Genomic DNA, 20,215 nt, shown 5'->3' on the forward strand with positions numbered 1-20,215 from the left:
CCAGGGTGTGCATCAGTCACTTGTGGGAGTAGGGGAAGTACAGGACACTCTTGTCCTGCTTATCCACTTCTGCCTCCACCCTACAGTCAAGCGGAATTTCAGCAGTGTGGCGGCCTCATCAGGCAACACAACCCTCAATGGGGAGGATGGCGTGGAGCAGACAGCCATCAAGGTATCTCTGAAGTGCCCCATCACATTCCGGCGCATCCAACTGCCTGCTCGAGGCCATGATTGCAAGCATGTCCAGGTGAGCAGTCCTGGGAGAAGCCTCCTGGAGTCTGGCTGGGATGGCGATGGGGTAGGCTCAGGGCAGCAGGTCTGTCTCCAACCCTGGAAGGATGCCCTGGCCATCAGCAGCTTATTTCACTCACTCATGCCTGCCATCATGTATCTGTCAAGCAACTTCTCTGTGTACTCAGAGCTGGGTCCATCTGGTTTGTGTATCACCAACGAGCTGTTGAAGTGTCAGGACTTAAGTTCTCTGGATTTGAGGAAGTCTCATGAGGTTTTATTGAGCAGTTAGGATGGATGTAAACCTCACTGGTGGGACCTGCTTCTTCCCTATGAACTAAGAGACATGAACAATTCAGAGGATGGACTAGTAGCAAAGTTAGAAATAAGAGGATGGAGCCCCCACCCCCAAAATGAAAGTGCTGGGGATTTGGAATTCAGGCTTCATTGGTTATGCACCATCATAGCAATTCATTCTTCCCCTCTAAGCCTCAGTACCTCCTCTGGGCCATGGGGACAGTTTCCTTGCCCAACTCACAGAACTCTTTGGATATGACAGATAATGACAATTGTCATGATGTCTACAGATGGGAGAGGTATCCACTCACTTCTTTTTGTTTCCTCTCTCAGAAGGAGCCAGAAAGAATTATAGAGACCTCTTCTGGAGCCCCAGAGGGCTCCAGAACTGGATTTAGACAGTCCCAGCCCTGGCAGATGTCACAAGCCAGCTGGAAATACTGCCTTTTCGGCCACCATGGCTGGTGTGAACCGGAGAGCAGGGGCACCTCTGCCCGGCTCATCTTGAGGCCTTGCCCTGAGCACGCGCTCGGGAAGTGGCGGCGGGTTGAGTGCCTGGTCACAGTTTGGGTGGCTAAACACAGGCAGCCCTAGTGGGTGAGATGCATTGGGTGGGGGCTACCCTGAGGCCAGGCCAGCCACACCCTCAGCCCCCACCCTCTCACAACAGTCCCCAAGGGCTTCATAGTGGGTCCCCCTCCATCAAAAGCTCCTTCCCTGGGAAAACGGGGGCAGGGGACGTCTGGTTCCTTTATTTGTCTCATACATGCTGATGAACCAGATGGAGCGTGTCCTCCACGTGTGGGCTCGGCCAGTGAGAGGGGCAGGATTGGTGAGGGGCGGCTGCAGGGGAACTGGAAGGCTGCTCGGAGGCCGTGGGTAATCTGGTGCACGGGGCTGGTATGAGGAGGGCTGGGCATAGGGTTGCAGGGACTCAGCGTGGCCCATAGGCTGTATGCACAGCAGGAAATAGGCAAGATTATCGCCCCGCCCAGCCCCCCAGCCCCGGGTCTCTCCATCACCTGTCTCCCTCCCTGGTGGGACATCTTCATGAGGGTCCCAGAGGCAGTTCCGTTTGCATATAAGTGATTTCTGAGGGCCCTGGGCTCATCTGTCTTTGTCTCCCGGCTTCTGCAGTGCTTTGACTTGGAGTCATACCTGCAGCTGAACTGCGAGAGAGGGACCTGGAGGTGTCCTGTGTGCAAGTAAGTGACACCTGCTCAGCATAAGCACAGTTGCTTGGCTGTGGGAGGAGCTCGGGACCTGTTCTATGGGGTCCAGCCGCCTCCCACCTGCCCTAAATGCATAGCAGAGGGGCTCAGATTACAGGGGCAGTGCATAATCCCCTTGTACCAAGCTGTCGCAAGGCTGCCCTCTCCTGTTGGTGCCCCAGTAGTAACCAGCGGCAGGGGCCAAGTCTCTTGGGCACAATGGGGAGGAGTGGGCTGTGTGTGTCTCTACCCCTTTGGGTCCAGCAGCCAAAGCCAAGCCCCACTTCTTTCCTTTTCCAGTAAAACCGCTCTGCTGGAGGGCCTGGAGGTGGATCAGTACATGTGGGGCATCCTGAATGCCATCCAACAGTAAGTAGGCCTCTCCACGTGGGGGAAGGGGGTTGGGGGGGGCAACAGGAATGTGGGCCCTGATGGTATGAGGTGAGTATACATGGTTGCCCCTGATAATTTTTCCTGCTCTGGGCCAGCAGACCATTTTCCCACATCCCTCACCTCTCTGCAAATTTAAGGGCTTCTCTACCTGGGGGCAAACGAACTTTCCAGAAAGGACCACGCTCAGTCAGAGCAGGAAGCTGACGGTGCCTGCAGTGGTGACCATGCCATGAGTGCAGGCTTTGGGGCCAGCTGCACAGCCACTTGATTTTCCTAGCCTCAGTCTCCCCTTCTCTCCAAAGAAGTAAAAGTCCCTGATACCTCTGTTGTAGGCAGAGTGTGATGGGAATGGGGGCAGAGGGAGCCTGGATGAGAGCGTCACAGTGTCTATTCAAGCTGGAGGCTCTTGCATCTACAACCTGGTACCCAGGACCCCAGCTCTGCCCCTTTGTTCCCCCAGCTCCGAGTTTGAAGAGGTCACTATCGACCCCACATGCAGCTGGCGGCCAGTGCCCATCAAATCGGACCTTCACATTAAAGATGACCCTGATGGCATCCCCTCCAAGAGGTTCAAGACCATGAGTCCCAGCCAGATGATCATGCCCAATGTCATGGAGATGATCGCTGCCCTGGGCCCTGGCCCATCCCCCTATCCACTCCCGCCTCCACCTGGGAGCACCAACTCCAATGACTACAGCAGCCAAGGTGGGTGACGGCCGATGAGGAGGGAGGGAGAAGCCACGGCGGGGGCCCAGGATTTCTGGGGTGGTGGTGGCAGGTGCAGAGAAGGTGTGGTATGAAGAGGCAGAGGTAACTTGCACCCCTAAAAACAACACCCCACCGCTGGCCTTGGGGTGCAGTGCCATCCTTCCTTCTCCGTCCTACTGCTTGGTTCCATCCAGCCCTGTGGGTTGGTACCCAGTTGGGAAGGCACACGTGAGACGCTGCTCCGTGAGCCAGCCTCCTGCCCCTCGTACCCCACCCTGCTCAGCCTCCTCTCCTGACTCCTGGAGCTCCCAGGCCAGCAGCTGCCAATCTAAGGGGCTTCTGAGCCCACTTTGCTTGAGACACTACCACCACCCTGCCCCTGGAGTTCTGGCCTTTCCCCAGGCCCCATGTTTCCTTTTGATGTTCTATGTATTGTGCCTGTCCCTGCAACTCTCCCACCCTCTGAGAGACAGAGTCTAGGGGCCTGGAGCACCAGCCTTCAGCCACCAAGGTCACCGTCACTCCATCACTCTTTCTGCCGCCCAGACCCAGCTGCACTGCACTGCCCTCGGTTCCCAGAGCGTACCCTCCCAGCCCCCCAGAAGTCTGGGGATGTCAGTGCCCCACGGAATCCCTGCCCTTAGGTCCCGGGGCTCCAGATGATCAGATTCCCAGAGAGGTTAGCCTACCTAGCCAGAGTCCCACAGCATACTGAGGGGCCCAGCTTTCCAGCGTGCTGATCCTCTGAGCTCTCACCACCACCACACGGCGGAGGGAGCAGTGGCTTGGGGGCCAGATGGTTGGCTTCTCAGGGTGGACTCTCGAATCTAACGTAGCTTCTCTGTTTACTGGGCAGATTCTGGCCACCTGCTCTGGGCCTGGTTCATCCCAGTGTTGAAGGGCAGGCATGTGGTGGCTGTAGGGGAACAGGTCTGGACGCTAGCTCTGCAGATCCTGCAGAGAGTTCCGACTTGGGCCTCATTCTAGGACCCTCTGCCAACAGGAGTCCCGCCTACCCTGTCCGCCTATGCTGGCCCTGCTTGTAGCTGTAGACCAGCAGACACCTGGGGGTGCAAAGGCCCGCAGGAAAAGGCCACGCTGGGCCCCACCATACAGCCTGGAGGTCTGAGCTGCCAGAGCCGACCCTAGCCTTGCAGGGGTTTGGGCCTGGGTTCTTCGTTTCCACACTCTGATTCCCTGGGCAGGGAATTTTCCCTATGGATAACACCCCTCCCCATCTGGTTTTATCCCCAGGAAACAACTACCAAGGCCATGGCAACTTTGACTTCCCCCACGGGAACCCCGGCGGGACGTCCATGAACGACTTCATGCACGGGCCCCCCCAGCTCTCCCACCCCCCGGACATGCCCAACAACATGGCCACCCTCGAGAAGCCCCTCAGTCACCCCATGCAGGAGACTGTGAGTACCTTTTCCTCGCCCATGACCCTCCACCTCCCCGGTGCCCCCAGCCCTATTTGGGACAGAGGGCTCCCTGGACCTTTCTGATGTTTGCCTGGTTCCCTCCCAGGCAAAGGGGAGGGCGGAGAGTTGAGTCTGGGGGCTCAGGAGGGAGTGGGGGGCCTAACCGAAGCTGGGTCATGGCCCAACAGCATCCCTGGACTTGGCTGTTTCACCCAGGACACCAGGTTCTCAGATGGGGGAAACTTCAGGCTCTTACCTACACATACATACTGCATACCATATGTACACGTGCAGATGCCTGCACACACCCCGCACGCAGGCCCACACACTACCATACACATGGCACACATCCTACACACGTGCACACACACACATACACGCCGTCCCCCCTTACACACACTCTTACACTGACTTATAGCTCCATCTAGCCATCTAGAATTTTTTCCCAAACCCAGGCACTTTACTCTCTGAGAGTCTGATCACCTCATTCTGCAAAAAGAAACGTGAGGACATCTACTTATCCCAAGAGGATTCACTTCTCATCCTATTTCACATATTAACACCCACTCTATCACTGAGAAAGCCCCTTTGGGTGAGGTGCCCCATGCCATCCAGTGCCTTCTCTTCCTGTGGCCCCGACAGCAGTGGTGGAGGTCTGCCCACCTCCCAGGTTCTCATCTAGGCAGTGCTGGGTGATTCCACTTGATCTAGCGGACATTTTCTGAGCCTGACCTCCCGGCTGTGCCTTGTATCAGTCGCAAGCAAGACAGACACAGGCCTCGTGCTCATGGAGCAGAAGTTCTGGTGGTGCCTGGATGGAGGAAACACAGTTGGTGTTTTGGGAAAGCCAAGGCCCAGGAGCTGAAGACTGAGGCCTCGATTATTCTTTGTGTCTCTCATCTTAGCCAAGGGGCATTCACAGAGGGCCTGGCAGTAGGTCCTGGGTCACAGCTGCCAGAGAGAAGGGGCCAGGGAGTCTCGTCAACACCCAGTGGTGGGGTTGGGCCTGCACCCAAAGGCATCTCTCCAAGCTCTCCTTTCTCCATGGCATAGCCTCGAAGGAAGGAGCCTCTGGATTGTACTGTGTTCCCCACACTTGACGTGGAATTGGTTCTGCCACTGGGCCAGGGGATTGTCCTATACACCAGAGCCACTAATCTCAGCAGGACCGACTCTTAACCAGAAGGACTCTGAGTAAGGGGCACTGTAGCAACTTGCCCGCAGGAACCCAGAATGCCATATCAGAAATAGCTGCTTTCACAGGCCTTCGGCCATGTTTTTGTAAGTTGCTTTTTGCCCTGTGGGGCTTCTGATTTCTGGGAGCCTTTCTCCTGGCCCCCTTCCCTGGCCCTGCTCCCCAGGATCTCAGCATTGCATGCCCAGGAGTCACCCAGATCTCCCCCTGACCCCATATTCACATGGCACCTTCTGAGTCCTCACAATTCCCAACACTCGGACATGGCAGTGGGAGCAGTGTTTCCTTCCCCTATCCAAGACGACTCTCTCCTGCCTTGTCAGCTCTGCTGCCTGGGGTCTTTGCAGAGGCACCTAAGCCTGTGAGTTGACTTCACAGCCCCCCAGGATGCTTCTCAAATATGCACCGTCCTCACCCGTTTCTGGGCTTAGGTTAGATGGTGACTAGACCCAGAAGTACAGATGCACAAGACGGTGGGGTGCAATCACAGGTCGACCAACCCCCCACACCTGCCCAACCAGGGCAGCCTCACCTGGCTGAGCCCGAGGCCAGGAAGGATTCCCAGTGCACAGTGGGAGGGCCCCAAGCAGGCACTCATTCACCCAAGGGCTCTTCTGCGCCAAGTAGGAGGTTGACGGGTGTGTCGGCAGCCCCAGAGAGCACCCACCCCTCCAGGCCCTGCGATAATTCCAGCAAGATGTCAGGGCCAAGGAGGGCAGCTGTATCAGCAGATCCAGGGGACTGTCTGTCTGGGGCTGGGCTGCTTCAGGTGTGTGGAGCACGCTCTGGCCCCCCACTTCCCGGAGTGGTCACCATGGAGCACCGCAGGCGTGGGGAGGAGACACAGGCTGGCCTCACACTGACAGCCATGGTGGCCATCCCTCCAGCCCCTCCTGGGCCTTCTTACTTCATTTGCATCCCACACATGTTCCCCCAGAGTCACCAACCTTAAGGTCATATGGACATCGCCTGTTCTCAGGGCTCCAGGCTGTAGGGGCAGTGCTTGGAGGGGGCCACCTGAACTGTGGGCAGAGGCTGGCCCACAGCAACTTTTAGGAGAAACAGGAAGAGGAACTGGGTTCTCTGGAGATCAGGACGGTGTGGCTGCTGTTTGCAAACCCACGAAGGAAGTGTCAATGTTTCTGTGTGGCCCAGAAGACAGGGCAGGGAGGAGGGTACCGAAAGACCACAGAGACGTGTGGCCGCCTGGCTGCCCATTCCAAGTGAGCAGCCTGGCCCGTCAGAGAGCTCCCTGTGCTAGCAGAGTGTGAGGGGCGTTGGAGCTGGGGCTGGGGTGGGGGTCGCTTGGGGAATGCCAGAAATGGGGCCAGGACCTGGACTCAGCCTTTCACTCTGAGATCTGAGCTCTGAAGGCAGGACTGCTTGAGGCAGCAAACAGACCAACAGGGGAAGTAAAACTCTCATTCACTCACTCACGTGTCCCCTGCCCACCCACAGCCCCGGTGCACATGGGGTGGGGCATGGGCCCTTAGGCTGTCTATGAGAGAAGCCTGCCCATGGATGCCCAGTGGGTGGCCAGCAGGCAGGGTTAGGAAGCCCCAGGTTTGCTCCTTTTCCATGGGCTCAATGACATCCTACCTGGGGCAGCAGGCAGAGCTCGCACTGAAGCCCTGGCTGCCACCGGAGTCTGTGTGCCCAGCGCCACCCCCAGCCCAGGGCCCACGTGGGGGCGCAGACCCCCGCCCCGAGCTGCACGCCTGCCCCATGCTGTCGTCCGTGTCTGCTCTCCGCCAGCCCAGCTCGGCCTGCACCACGCCGCCAGCAGCGCTCCCGCCCACCTCCCTGCCCCCTGGAAACATGCCCATTTCGCTTCTCCATCCTGCCCTTGCTGTTGTTCATTGTGCTGGTGTCCGGGCCAGGGAGGCAGAGAGGCTCCCAGGGGCCTGCCTGGGCCCGGAGATCTCAGTGTCTCCGCTCATCTCAGAGCCCTTGGCCGCCTCCCTCCCGGCCCCACGTGGCCTCAGCCTCCCTGATGGGCGGTTTCGGGGGAGGATTTTTGTTTGTTTGTTTCTCTGCAGAGAGAGGGAAAAAAAAAGCATTCAGCTTTGTAGAGGGGTGGCTTTGTTTTGGGGGTTTGTTATTTTCCTGGTTTGGTTTGGTTTTCATTTCTCCAGGCGTCTCGTCGCTGTACCTCGTCACCTCACCTCTCTTTTTCCTGCTCTCTCCTCCTCCACAGATGCCACACGCTGGCAGTTCTGACCAGCCCCATCCCTCCATACAACAAGGTTTGCACGTCCCACACCCCAGCAGCCAGTCAGGGCCTCCATTACATCACAGTGGGGCTCCTCCTCCTCCTTCCCAGCCTCCCCGGCAACCGCCACAGGCCGCTCCCGGCAACCATCCACACAGCGACCTGACCTTTAACCCCTCCTCAGCCTTAGAGGGTCAGGCCGGAGCGCAGGGAGCATCTGACATGCCGGAGCCTTCGCTGGATGTAAGTTGGGGTCACCACGTGCCTTGGCCTGGGGCTAGGCCTGGCGCCGGGACCTGTCCGAGAGCAGGGGCGGGTGTTGAGGGCCTGAGGCCCGGGGTGGAGGAGGTGTAGCTCTGAGGAGGGGTGGGCGGCCGGAGGGTGGGCCCCGCCAACCTGCCTCCCCTGGCTGCAGGACCAGGGAACCCCACAGCGGGCCAGCCCCCTCTGAGGGTCCCGCGTCCCCTCCCCCTCTCTGTTGGCCCTGCCCCCGCCCCTCCACAGTCCTACAGGCTGGCCCTGCCCCACCCCACCCAGGCCCCCACAGAGTCTTCTGGGCTGGTCCTGGAGGCAGCCCGAGAGGGAGGGTCCCCACCCGTCCCCACTTTCCCCTTCCCCCACATCGGCTTGCCATCTCTGCGTCTGCCACACTTTCTGGCCCCGAGGCCGGGGAGGGGCTGGAGGGACAGGGTCCGTCTGTCTGTGTCACTGGTGTCTGTCTGTCTGTCTGCAGTTTCTAGTCTGTGTGTGGTCCATGCCCTGTGCTTCTGCTCACTCCATTGCTCACCGTGAGAGGCCCCTGTGTGGGGTGCCAGAGAGTTGGCCTCGGGTCACACTGGGGGTGGTGGTGAATGAGGTGGAAGTGGGCAGCTGAGACTTAGGGATCACCGCCCCCCGCCCCCGATGTTGAGAACTGAGTGGTCTGGAAGGTGGGGCAGGGGGACACTGGGTGATGGGTGCTGGATAGCTGGGCAGGGACGTCAAGGAAAGGGACACAGCACTTGCCCCTCCCACCCCTCATCCCTAGACTCTAGATTCCCAGACAGGAGGCCCGCCCTCTCCTCCATCACTCCTTTCCCTCCCGCCCCAGCCCCAGCAGGAGTCACCCTTGGTCTCTGTAGTGAATGGGGTTCACTCGGCTTTTTGGCCATCTTGAGTTCTTATCTGACTCTCCTCCCCAGACCAGGCCAGGGCAGGTGCTTTTAGATCGATGAGGGTCCCCCGTGAGATCAGAAGATTCCAAAGACCTCACTGGAGAGGGTAGGGTTGGTCTGCCAGCCAGCCACGGGCTCAGCAAGGAGCCAGGAGTTCTTGGGTGAGGTGTGGGGCGGTGTGATCCAAACAGACCACCCAGCCTTACATACAAAGCCACTTGGTTTTTGCTGAGAGGCCCAAGTGACCCCCAGTTGCTTGTGGCAAGTCTAAGGAATACTCTTCATTGAGGAGCCTTCCCAGCTGGTAGACTGCAGGCCCCACTGTCCAGACGGTGTGCCCCGGACCAGCATGGTGGCCTGGGTGTATCTGGGGACCACCAGCACTTAGTTTCCCCTGTTTGGGCCAGGACCCCAGGAGGCAAGTCGAGGGCAAGCAAACAGGCCTGGGGATGCCCTGCCTTCCTCGCCCTGGGCTGGCCCAGCCCTCGGCCAACACCTCAACTAGACTTCTGTACTTCTCTTCCAGCTCCTTCCAGAACTCACAAACCCTGATGAGCTCCTCTCGTACCTGGATCCCCCCGACCTGCCGAGCAATAGTAACGATGACCTCCTGTCTCTCTTTGAGAACAACTGAAGCCCACCCCTGCATCGGGGCCACCCCTCCCAACTCGGCCTCCTTCCCCATCCGCCCCCCACACTTCCCCGCTGGGAGCCCGGGCCCTCGAACCCGCCCCTGCTGCGGCCTTCAGAGCTGAGGGGCAGGAGGGTGCGCTGTGAAGGTGGTGCGGGTCTGGAGCCCACGCCCAGAGCAGGCCCTGAGGATGACCCTCGAGACGGGGCAACAGCCCAGGGAGGGGGCACACGCTGATGGCGGCTTCCAGACGACCCTCCAGTGCCCCCCAGATTCTTCCAGTTTCTAAACTGTAACCCAGCTTCCCTGCTTCCTGGCCCAGAGCCACCTCCAAGTGACTGTGAACCTGAGAGAGAGCCCCCCAGACCCCGGCGGCCCCGACCCTTGGAGGAGCCGCGGCAGCTGGTGGCAGTGAGAACGGCCTGCCCACCACCACCACCACCACCGCCCCCCACAGAAAAGCACAAACCTCTGGGCAAGAGAACTCTCAGGGGCCAAGGTTATTGCTTTGACCCCAGACCTCTAAGCCAGGATACCCTATGAACAGTCTCAGAAAGCAGAGAAAAAAGACAAGATTCTGTGTTTGGGAGAGGGTGAGCCATTCACCCTCTTGCTCGGGGATGCGTGGAAAAGCGAGTCAGGGCCTCTCAAAGCCAGGATGGCCCTGGAACCACTGACTCAGGCCAGGGCCCAGCCTTGAGGGGACGGGGGTGCAGAGAAAGAACCCAGCTGAAATTATTGTGCCCTTAGTTGGAGGGAGGGGGAGCCACCAGTCAAAGTTGGAGTCCAGTAGAATCAGCAACTTACAGTTTTGCTCCAAGCCTCTCCTTGTTTTTAAACAACTGCAACAAAGCTACGAAGTCACTTGGAAAAGAGGAACGTTGGACTTGGACAGCAAGCGAACCACTTCTCCCCATGTGTTCTGTTTCCTTCCTCTGCTCCCCCTCCCCCACCTCTCTGAGACTACTATGTGGGACGCCCACGTCCCTGTGTCCCAGGGCCCCTGTGTCCGCCCGGACGGCAAGGCAGGTGGTGGAAAGGCAGGGGATGCAAGGGCTCAGCAGCAGGACCCCCGGGCATCGCTCGCTCTCCGGCTCCTCTGTCTGTCTGGTCTGTGCTCCAGGCTGCCCCGGGCTCCAGCCCAGTCCAGCGCCACGTGTGCCAGGATCAAGCATCGCATGGTGTTTCTGTGGCTGTCTCAGCCCCAGCTCTTGGCCGCCAGCCTCTCCCTCACTTCGTGTCCTCCTGCTCTTGCAAGCTCACCCCACACTCCTGCCCCAGCAGAAGCAGCCTCTGGTTTTCCCTCTGTGCTTTGCTCCATCCAGCCAACCGCTTGCTCAGAGTGCCCCGGGTAGTTACTGTGCGTCCGTTTTGTTCCAGGCTCCCCTGTGCTCCCCGAGCCACGTGGCCTGTGATGCTGGGCGGTTGGGCCTCTTGGATCTCCTCTGTAAATTTGTTGTGCCCCTCCCCTGCTGCTTCCCGGGGCCTTCACTTGCTCCCCCGTCCACTGTCTATATTCTCAGCCTCTGTCTCCCTCTCTGTTGGCCGGGGGACACCCAGCACTCCTCTGGATTTGACCGGAATGTTGGCCACAGCTGTTAACTTCCGGTCACCGAACCAGACGGCCCGGCACAAAGTTTTCTGTAGGAAAGCTGCCATCGTCCCTCCCCCACCCCTTTTCCTTTGTCCCGTTGTTGAGGTTTTTTCAAACAGCGTGGTGTTCCGTATGCAAATCAATTATTTTAAGAATTGCTTTTGTAAATATCTTTGTGAATATTTTAGTATTGTCTTTGATAATATTCAACATTTTCATGACCTGGTTATAGCCTTTGCTGGTGTTTTTAAAATACCTTGACTCAACGACAAAGACCGAGTCCCTTTTTTTAAAAAAAAAAACAACAAACAAAAACAAAAAAGCAACCAGGGCCATTTGTACAGATGAAGGGACGAAAAGCATGGGTGGCTGTACCGTGAGTTAGACGAAGACCAGGCTACCCGCTATTGGGAGCCATCCCCAGTTGGCTGGTGGGGACACATGACACCAGGTGGCATGTGGCCGTCTCCGACCAGTGACCCTTAGCCCCAGCTGTGTCAGGCCATCTGGGGATGCCCCACCCCAGACAGACCTATAGATGCCTGCCTTAGAATTTCCCGCTTCCTGCCTTGCAAGACTGTCTCAAAAAGGCCTGGGTGTGTTCTGGTTGTTATCAGGGTGTCCCCACTCTGCTCACCAACCTACCCACAGCTTTCTAGCACAGAGGGTCGATTTACTGCCCACAACCCAGGCTCCGGGCACCTCCCTCATCCGTCTCTGAGTAAGCCGTGGGCTCAGCACCCTGAGGTGGATTTCCTGGGTCCCCTCTCAAGCAAGCCTCCACCAGCAAGTTCAGCAAAGAGCTTTCCAGACCTGCGGTACCTGCAGCCTGCGCTCTGGGCACATACTCTTCCAGAGCAATTTTGGAGGCGGGTTAGGGGGGGTGGGCATCAAGACGTCTGGGGCTGAAACGAGCCCTAGTTGGTGACACATTCAAGTGACGACGGCTTCCCCAAGCAAGGGCGGTTCTGAACTCTGGGGAGATGCTTCCCTGACCCTTTCGGATGACTACTTGGAGCCATACGTAACCTCAGCGAAAACGATGCCTCAGCAAGCCACTTCTCCACGACAAGCATCCACCCAGGCCACAGGCACGTTGCTGCCTCCACTCCATGGGATGGACAGGGCGCCAGCAGGCAGGCGGGAAGGCCCAAGTACAAGCAATCACCCCATCTTCTTGGTTTGAAGCTTTACCCATGGATCATGTTCCTGTAGCCATTTTTATTTTTTAAGGAACTAATACTTTCTCCCTAATGGAAGCCCTGAACCCCCAGAGAGCTCCACGTCTGCCTCACCCAGCCAGACAGGGCGACGTGGGCAGCAGCCACTCAAGGGACATGTGTACATATGTAAATGAGAAATAGAGACATGTTAACAGACGCATTCATTTCCCTTGGAATGTGTATTGTTTTTATTTTACGGAACAAAACAACACAAAAAGGCTTGGAACTCCATCTTAATGTGGAAAAAAAACTAGATCCTGTCTGTTAGCGTCTGTGAGGTCTCTCTCCGCATCCGTCTCATCATGTAATATACTCTGACTCTGTGTGGAAAGGAATTTTTTGTTCCGTTTTTGTTTTTATTTTACCTACATGTACTATTTAGCTTCAGTGTACTAGTCCTGCCACCTGTGTATTTTTAGGGTGCTATGGAAATAATGAAAAGAAACGGGGATTTCAGAAGAAAATTGTAACCAAATTCATACTTTGTATAATTTTTGATATCATGATCGCAGGTGATTGACACACACACATGAACACACACCCACCGTGCAGCCTGAAGTAACCCCACAGCGACCGTCATCGTCTTTGTACATCTCTGTACAATGCAATCATTTCATACTTTAAACTGGTCAGAAAACTAATTGTGATTTCTAGTCTTGCAAAACTGTATGTAGTTAGATGATGTGACAGCCTCTAATATTTATCTAATAAATATGTATTCAGATGAAACCTGTATATTAGGTGTTCATGTGGTTATTTTGTATTTAAAGATCAAATTATTTGACTATTGCTAGACATTTCTATACTCTGTTGTAACACTGAGGTATCTCATTTGCCCATGTTAATTTTTTTTTTTTCTAAATAAATGGACAAAAACGAAGGTTTGGCGAACTAGCGATTTTGTGAATGTTAAGGAGTGATTTGGGTGTTTGCTGGTTTTGCTTTATCAACCGCCACCCCTGCCCGATCACCCTGCAAAACAAACAAAAACTATGCAGTCAGGTGTTAAGTCAGAGGAGCCCCTGACACAGGGGTCCCTGCAGAGAACCTGGAACCTCGCCCAGATAAATGTGCATAGCCCAGTGGTCTCACCTCCAGGTCTCCAGCAGCCCCTGGTCCTGGTGGAGGGATGGCCTGGCAGGCAGGAAGGGGACCCTGAGTGGCGCCAGGCCCTGTATGGGTTGCTGGGATGCAGACCCAGTGTGACTCAAAGGCTGTGCAGTGCTGTCTGGGCTCTGGCAGCAAGCCCCTGGTGGATTCTCTGGGCTTCGGAACAGGAATCTCATCATGTTACAGCTGCTGTCCCACTGACCACCTCTCTCTGGCCACCCCACTTCTCAGCACCCTCACCCCCGTCATCTTTAAGGGGGACCTTGAGTCTTCTCTTGCCCATGATTGCAACTTACATAGGCTTCTTTGCTACAGCCGCTGCCCAGGTCCTGTTTCTATTAAACTATCCTTACAGCCTCAGACACACAACTGACTTCCCTTCCTGTGTCTCCTGAACTTCGGGGAAGTGAACCTGATTCTCAGAGCCCAGCATCAGAGGAGCTCCCCTCTTCTCTCAGCTCTGGCCTCAGAAAATAGGACAGACTAGAATTTGGCTGTTGTGGCTTTTCCTCCGCAGAGACGGTGTGAGGGCGAGTCCAAAGAAGGAAGTGGGGTCTGGTAGGCACTCCAAAGTATATCCCCTGGAGTGTGTATGTGTGTGTGGGGGGGGGGATGTGTGTCAGGAGAGAGCACAGGTCTGCACGTGAGCAGGTGTGTGTGTGCCAGAGTGAGCCAGGAGGATGTGTGCAGGGTTATCATCAGCCATAGAACTTCCTCTGGAAAACTGGGGGCCAGGAAGTCCCCTGCCTCCAGGCCTTCTCCAGGGTGGCCAGCTTCTCTTCTTGGAGGGAGATGGAAGGGGAGGGGAGGAGGAGAATTTACATTAAACCTGGAATCCTGTGGCCACTGCCTGCTGCTGTCAAGAGGCGTTTTCTCTGAGAACCGACACTCCTGGAAGAGGGATGAGTAGCATCAACGACAGCTTCCCAAAGGGGCCCCCAGTTCCCCACTGCCCTGGGGCAGAGGTTTCCCATGGCCCTGTCAGTGGCTCATGAAATCATTTTGGTGGGTTATGACAAGCACTCTTTAAAGAAATAGATGAGAATGAAATAGAAAACACAAAGAGCACCCTTACAAAGTGAGGGTGCTGATTGTATCATGAAACTTCTGTTGCAATTGTGTGTCTGTGACTGCTGAATCATGTTGTAAAATTAATTCTTACTTGTGGGTTGTGGTTAAAAACAAAAAGTTTAAATGCCATTGCCTTAAAGGCAGGAAGTGGGCGGGGGGGGGGGGAGGGAGAGGCAGGGCGGTATGCTCCCCTAACTTTAAGATAAAAAGCAAACCTTCCTGCTGTTCTAGCTTCGGAGCCTGAAGCCAGGGATACAGCTTAATATAGTCAGGTGACCGCCTAGCAAGGCTGCATGGAGACCCGCCCACCCCACCCCTCTAGCTCCTCCTGAGACCGCCTACTTCCTTCTGTGGGTCTAGAGTGAGAGAAGCCCATGGGAAAATCCCAGGAAGGGCCTCGCTCAGAGCAGCTTGGAACTCAGCCTCCTGCTATACCGCTCTCTACCCTCTGCTTCCTCTCCCCTCACACATCTTCAGCATGTCCTTCAGCCCATGGGTCATCTTGGGTTTCCATTCTTCCCAACCCACCCTGCAGAGCCCCCACCCTCTACTCAATGACTGTCCCTCCACATAAGGCCGTGGAGTGCTGGCAGGGAAAGTTATTCAGCCCCGCATGTGGCTTCAGAGAAAAATCAGGATCTGCTTCCCTGAGACCTCAGGGCAGGGACTCCTACCTGCCCCAATTTCTTTCTTCTTCAGCTCCAGCTTCCTGCTACACCATGCCCACCTTGCTTAGCAGGCTACCCCACTCTCACATAGACCCCCACAAACTTTCCCCCACCCACTAACCTGTGTTCATCCTCCCCCAGACTTATCTTTTTCCGCCCAGGCCCAGAGGATGTGGTGTTCCTTCCCCAGTCAGGACCAGTCCCTCCTCAGCCTCTGAAACCGTCACCTCCATCTCTTCTGGGAAGGACTTCAACCCCTTCCCGGGCCCTCCCCCACTCCCTTCCCCAGGCCTGGAGCTTAAGGCTCTGGGTCTAACAGTCTCACCCCTACCCTTGGCTATCCAGCCTCTCTGCTCCTTCTCACGCAGACTTCTCAATCCTTCCTTGATCGCTCATCATCCTTGACACCATGCAGCCAACGTCTCTGACGTTCTCTGAAACTTCTCTCACAAGCTCGCCTATGACCCCTTGTTTTCTCAAGTCTGCTCCCCTTTTGGAGACTGGACCTCACGGATGCTATTGACAGTTGTCACTTCTGCCTTGCAACTCCTTCCCCTTGGACTCCATGACAATCCCCTCTCTGGGTCTTTGGTACTCCTGAAGTCCCTGACCCTGCGGTCGTCATTGTCTTCACAGGTTCCATGGTCACTGAGAGCAGCAGAGGTCTGTCGAGCTCCCCCTCTTTGGCTGGCACCCACCCCTAAGGGTGCGGAGGGTGTTGGCTGCCAGCAATTCTCTCTTCACAGGACAGTTGTCCTTAGCAGACAGGGACCTCCTTGCCTGGAAGGTCACCCACCCCCACCCCCACACACACGTGCACCCCTGCCAAGGATTCGCATTCAAAGACTGATTACTAAAAGCCACCAAATGACAGCCTTCACTGCAGTGTGGTCAGCATCCTCTGTGGGTCCGGTTGGGGCTGGACTTCACCTGAGGCCAGATATTTCTTCTGCTCTTTCTCCTTCTTTTCGCCCTCAGTCTCTCCTTTGTAGGTTTCTCCTGAGAACACTCCCTCAGTTAACCAAGGGAATCTGAAGACCTGTCTCAGGCTCTGCTCCTAGGGAACCAGACTAAGACAGTGGGTGCAGGAGGGGACCTGGGAGGCAGCCTTTGGGAATAGGATGCTGGAGGCGGTCACTGACTAGATGTGAATGAGGTCCCACCAGTGGTGGCAGCTGTGTATCTGCTACTCCCATCGTCTTCACCTGTGGCGCACAGGGATGGCACATGGGTGTGGGGGTTGTGCCAGCTGTTGCAATGTCTCTCGCATTTGAAGGGTAGGTGGGAAGAATAAATATTAAAACTATGGAATTGAGTGGCTATTGCAATGTGTCGCTGATTCACTGAAGAAAGGAAAGAATAGTCTCAGATCTCTCCATCAGCCATTCAAAACCAAGTGTGAGAGTCCACAGAAACTGTTGGCAAGAAGCACTGAAATTATTCTCTGCAGCTGGGGGCCAGACAGAGTGAGATGAGGCAAGGACTTCATCGTTAGAGCAGCAGAACCTCAGAAAGGCCATCTAGGCCATTCTCCTACACCAAAGGCAGGTCCCTGATAGGGAAGAAGTGAGACCCATCAAGACACGAAATGAGGATGTTGCTCCAATGCTTCCCCCTTGGCAGTTATTTATTGCTACCTGGAGGGTGCTTTATAACTAGCTGGTGACAAGGAAGATTCCTAAGCACGGTTCACAGATGAGGCCACTTGATATGTGGGTGCAAATCCCATGTGGGCAGAGCCTGCACTGTAGCCCCTCTTAAAGGGCCGAAAGACTACAGTGAGAGAGCATTCTTTTAATGAGCAGAGGTTCAGGCAGTGCGCCTGGTCGTCCATTCTGCATGGAGAGAGGTCACTAAAAAAAAGATGTACAAGTGCTCATAGGCAGGGGCAAATGGCTTAGCTCACTGGTCTGGAGACTGGACCTCAATTGCTGCTTCTGCTTTGAAACTCGCTTGTCTTGGATTGCATGATAATCCCCTCTTCTGGGTCTTCAGTGCTCCTGATGTGTCCTGACCATGCACTGGAAAGAGTAATCATGGACTGGGAAGAGCAAGAATGGCCTATCTGAGGTGGGAGAACTGGTAAAGAGGTATGTGGTTAGACCTATGAGACTGGGGGAAACGTGAGGATCCACAGAGCATATTTTATCAGATGCCAGGGAGCATCCAGTACAGAAGAACCACCAAACAACCAAGGAGGTAGGGTGACTCAGACAGCTGATCAGCCAGAATCTGTCCCCATCCCTTGCTCTCCATCTAGTGTTTTGCATAATATGGGCTTGCAGCAAGTGTCATGGAAAACAGAATATCAGGGAGATAGAGATCAAGTTAGGTATGAGCCCAACAGCAGAGGCTCCTTGTTATCAGGACTGATCTAGCTACTGCCACTGCTGAAAATCCAACCCGCCAGCCATGAAGACCAAAGCTGAGCCCCTGATGCAATAACATTCCATAAGGAGATCAACCAGCCACTTGGTGCAAGTTTACTACATAGGATCCCTTCTATCAGGGAGAGGGGTTGACTTGACTCAAACTGATACATCTTCTGGATAAGGGGTTGCCTCTCTTTCCTATAGAGCCTGAGGCCAGCACCCTTATCTGAGGACTCATGCTTAGTCGCTCAGCCATTCCGACTCTTTGTGACCCCATGGACTGTAGCCTGCCAGGCTCCTCTGTCCATTGGATTCTCCAGGCAAGAATACTGGAGTGGGTTGCCATTCCCTTCTCTAGGGATCTTCCCAATCCAGGGATTGAACCCAGGTCTCCTTCATTGCAGGCAGATTCTTTAATGTCTGAACCACCAGGAAAGCCCTATCTGAGGGCTTACAGAGTGTCTAATTCACTGATGTGGGTTCTCATACAAGATCATTGAAGACTAGAGGTCTGAGTTACAGAAAAGATGGTGTGGCCATGGCTCCATGATCCTAGGTTCTACACCACACAGACGCTGCGGACCTGAGAGGTGGTAGAACAGCCTCATCAAGATGCAGCTGAGGTATCAGATTGGAGATGACACCCTGTGAGGGTGAATGCTATCCTTTGGTTACATCCCAAACCAATGATGACTCTGGTCTGTCAATAGACAGACAAGATCAGCTTAATGTGAGAAGCAGGTGGGTCTGAGCAATGCAAGGACTATAGGAAACACTGCTGTTTTCTGCCCACATCCCTCTGCAGGGCCAAAGCCCAAAGCTACCGTGAGTGTGGGCTCTCAGCCACAGCCCCCTTTTCTCTAGAGAATGGCCCAGAAGTGTCAAGAACTGTCTTATCTGTGAACTTATAGCCCATAGGGGCAGCCCACAAGCAATGGCTGGTACAGAGTCTAAAATGCTGGCCCTCTGCCTTAAGAAAGATGTCATGTAGTATAGTTTATGCTCCAAAGCCCTTGCTCTGTGATCAGGCCAACACCAGCCTATCCCTGCTCCACCCTCCCAGTCTTACAGGTTGTTCTGAATAGCAGCCTCTCAATAAATCAATATCACATGGATCTTGATCTCAGGCTCTGCTTCTGGAGAACTCCACCTAACGCAGCATGTCTCAGTTCTCTGGATGTTGCTCTTGTGCCCTTTGGCCTGGTCTGCAGTTTTCCATCCCTCTCATGATCTTAACAAGCAGGTTTTCATGACTTGACTTCCTAAATCTCTCTCTCTGTTTCTAAAAATTTTGGCTGCACTGTCTTTGTTGCTGAGTGTGGGCTTTCCCTAGGTGCAGCGAGTAGGGGCTGCTCTCTAGTTGCCATGCAGGACTTCTCACTGTGGTAGTTTCTCTTGTTGCCGAGCATGGGCTCTAGGGCACTCGGGCTTCAGTAGTTGTGGCACACAGGTAATCACAGTGCACAAGTAATCGTGGCATATGGCATCCCTGTTCCCTGACCAGGGCTCGAACCCATGTCCTCTGCACTGGCAGGCATATTCCCAACTAATGGACCACCAGGGAAGCCCCCTAAATAGCTCTTTAATCTGATGTCTTCTCTGCATCCTCGATGCTTTACCATAATTAAAGACATATATAAGTACCTATATCATAGTCTCAATTTTGCCTCTTGGCCCACAAAACATAAAGAATATATTATCTGTCCCTTTAGGAAAAAGTTTGCGGACTTCTGGTTTACGCTGTAGGGCTCAGGCACCTGGATACATTGATTTATAAACTCAGAAAACATAGAGGGAGAAAGATTTCCTCCAAAGGATGTCAGAGCGTTGTTAAGAAGGGGAAAACTGTGGGAGGCCTGACATGACAAAGGGGTGTGTGTGTATGTCTGCCTTCAAACGGAGATGTCTCCCCATCAGTTCTGTGATCTAGCAGGAAACCCAGGAATTAAAGTAGAAGTGATTTGGACTGGATACCCTTCATTGTCATTGTCAAGTTAACAGAAGACTTGTTGCCATGCAGTTCACAGGAGGAAGGAGTGGGAACTCTAAATATTTAAGAGCATTAAGGTTACTGTCAGGAAAAAGGTCAAGTTATATAAAATGGAGAAACATGGATATTTCTTATAGATCTGGGGGTCCTCAGCCACCATGAAGAAGTCCATCTCTCTGAAGCCACAGTCTGGAAAGACCACAGGGAGGGACCACACAGAAAGTGAGGGATGCCCCCGGAGCCCCAGCTGTCTCCAGTCCTGCCTGCCTGAGTGTTTCAGCCTGAGCACCAGACATAAGAGTGAGGAAGACTTCAAGATAACCCCAGCCTAGCCAGTATCTGGCAGCAGAACACCCCAAGGGAGGACTGTCAGCACTGGCTGGGTCCAGTCAGCTCCCGGGTCCGTGAGCCGAATCGGCGATTGTTATTGATTAAAGCTGCTGCTTCAGGCTAGTTTGTTATGCAACCATAGGTCACCAAACCATCAGCATGAAGCAAATTCATATGTGCCATGCAGGATGCGCTGGAATGGTAGTTATATTAGAAGAGCCCAAGCTCAAGGCATGGAGGGATGGAGAGAAACCCTCGCCATCCTCCCCTTGTATCACTCCCAGGGCCAGTCCTCACAGGACTGCTGGGCTCCATCACATCATGAGGACTAGGGCCTAGGTGTTGTCATGGCTTTGGGGAAAGATGGGGTGTCGCAAGAGAAAGGGGAAGAGAGAGAGAGA

General features: G+C 54.9%; 1 protein-coding gene across 7 annotated transcripts in view; it reads left to right on the top strand.

Moving 5' to 3' along the window:
* The window catches only part of ZMIZ1 (zinc finger MIZ-type containing 1), a 191,287-nt gene extending 178,279 nt beyond the window's left edge, over positions 1–13,008 (top strand). For 6 of the 7 annotated variants that reach the window (XM_070470918.1, XM_070470919.1, XM_070470924.1 and 3 more), the window contains 7 exons: positions 87–247; positions 1,666–1,733; positions 2,040–2,108; positions 2,593–2,837; positions 4,095–4,261; positions 7,657–7,914; positions 9,352–13,008. In XM_070470918.1, coding sequence (XP_070327019.1) covers positions 87–247; positions 1,666–1,733; positions 2,040–2,108; positions 2,593–2,837; positions 4,095–4,261; positions 7,657–7,914; positions 9,352–9,459 — 1,076 coding nt within the window. In that variant the 3' untranslated portion in view covers positions 9,460–13,008. The remainder of the gene's footprint in view (positions 1–86; positions 248–1,665; positions 1,734–2,039; positions 2,109–2,592; positions 2,838–4,094; positions 4,262–7,656; positions 7,915–9,351) is intronic. The other variant, XM_070470920.1, reaches the window with a different exon arrangement.
* The last annotated feature ends 7,207 nt before the right edge of the window (positions 13,009–20,215 follow it).

This window comes from Odocoileus virginianus, chromosome 7, assembly GCF_023699985.2.
Source record: "Odocoileus virginianus isolate 20LAN1187 ecotype Illinois chromosome 7, Ovbor_1.2, whole genome shotgun sequence".
NCBI lineage: Eukaryota > Metazoa > Chordata > Mammalia > Artiodactyla > Cervidae > Odocoileus > Odocoileus virginianus.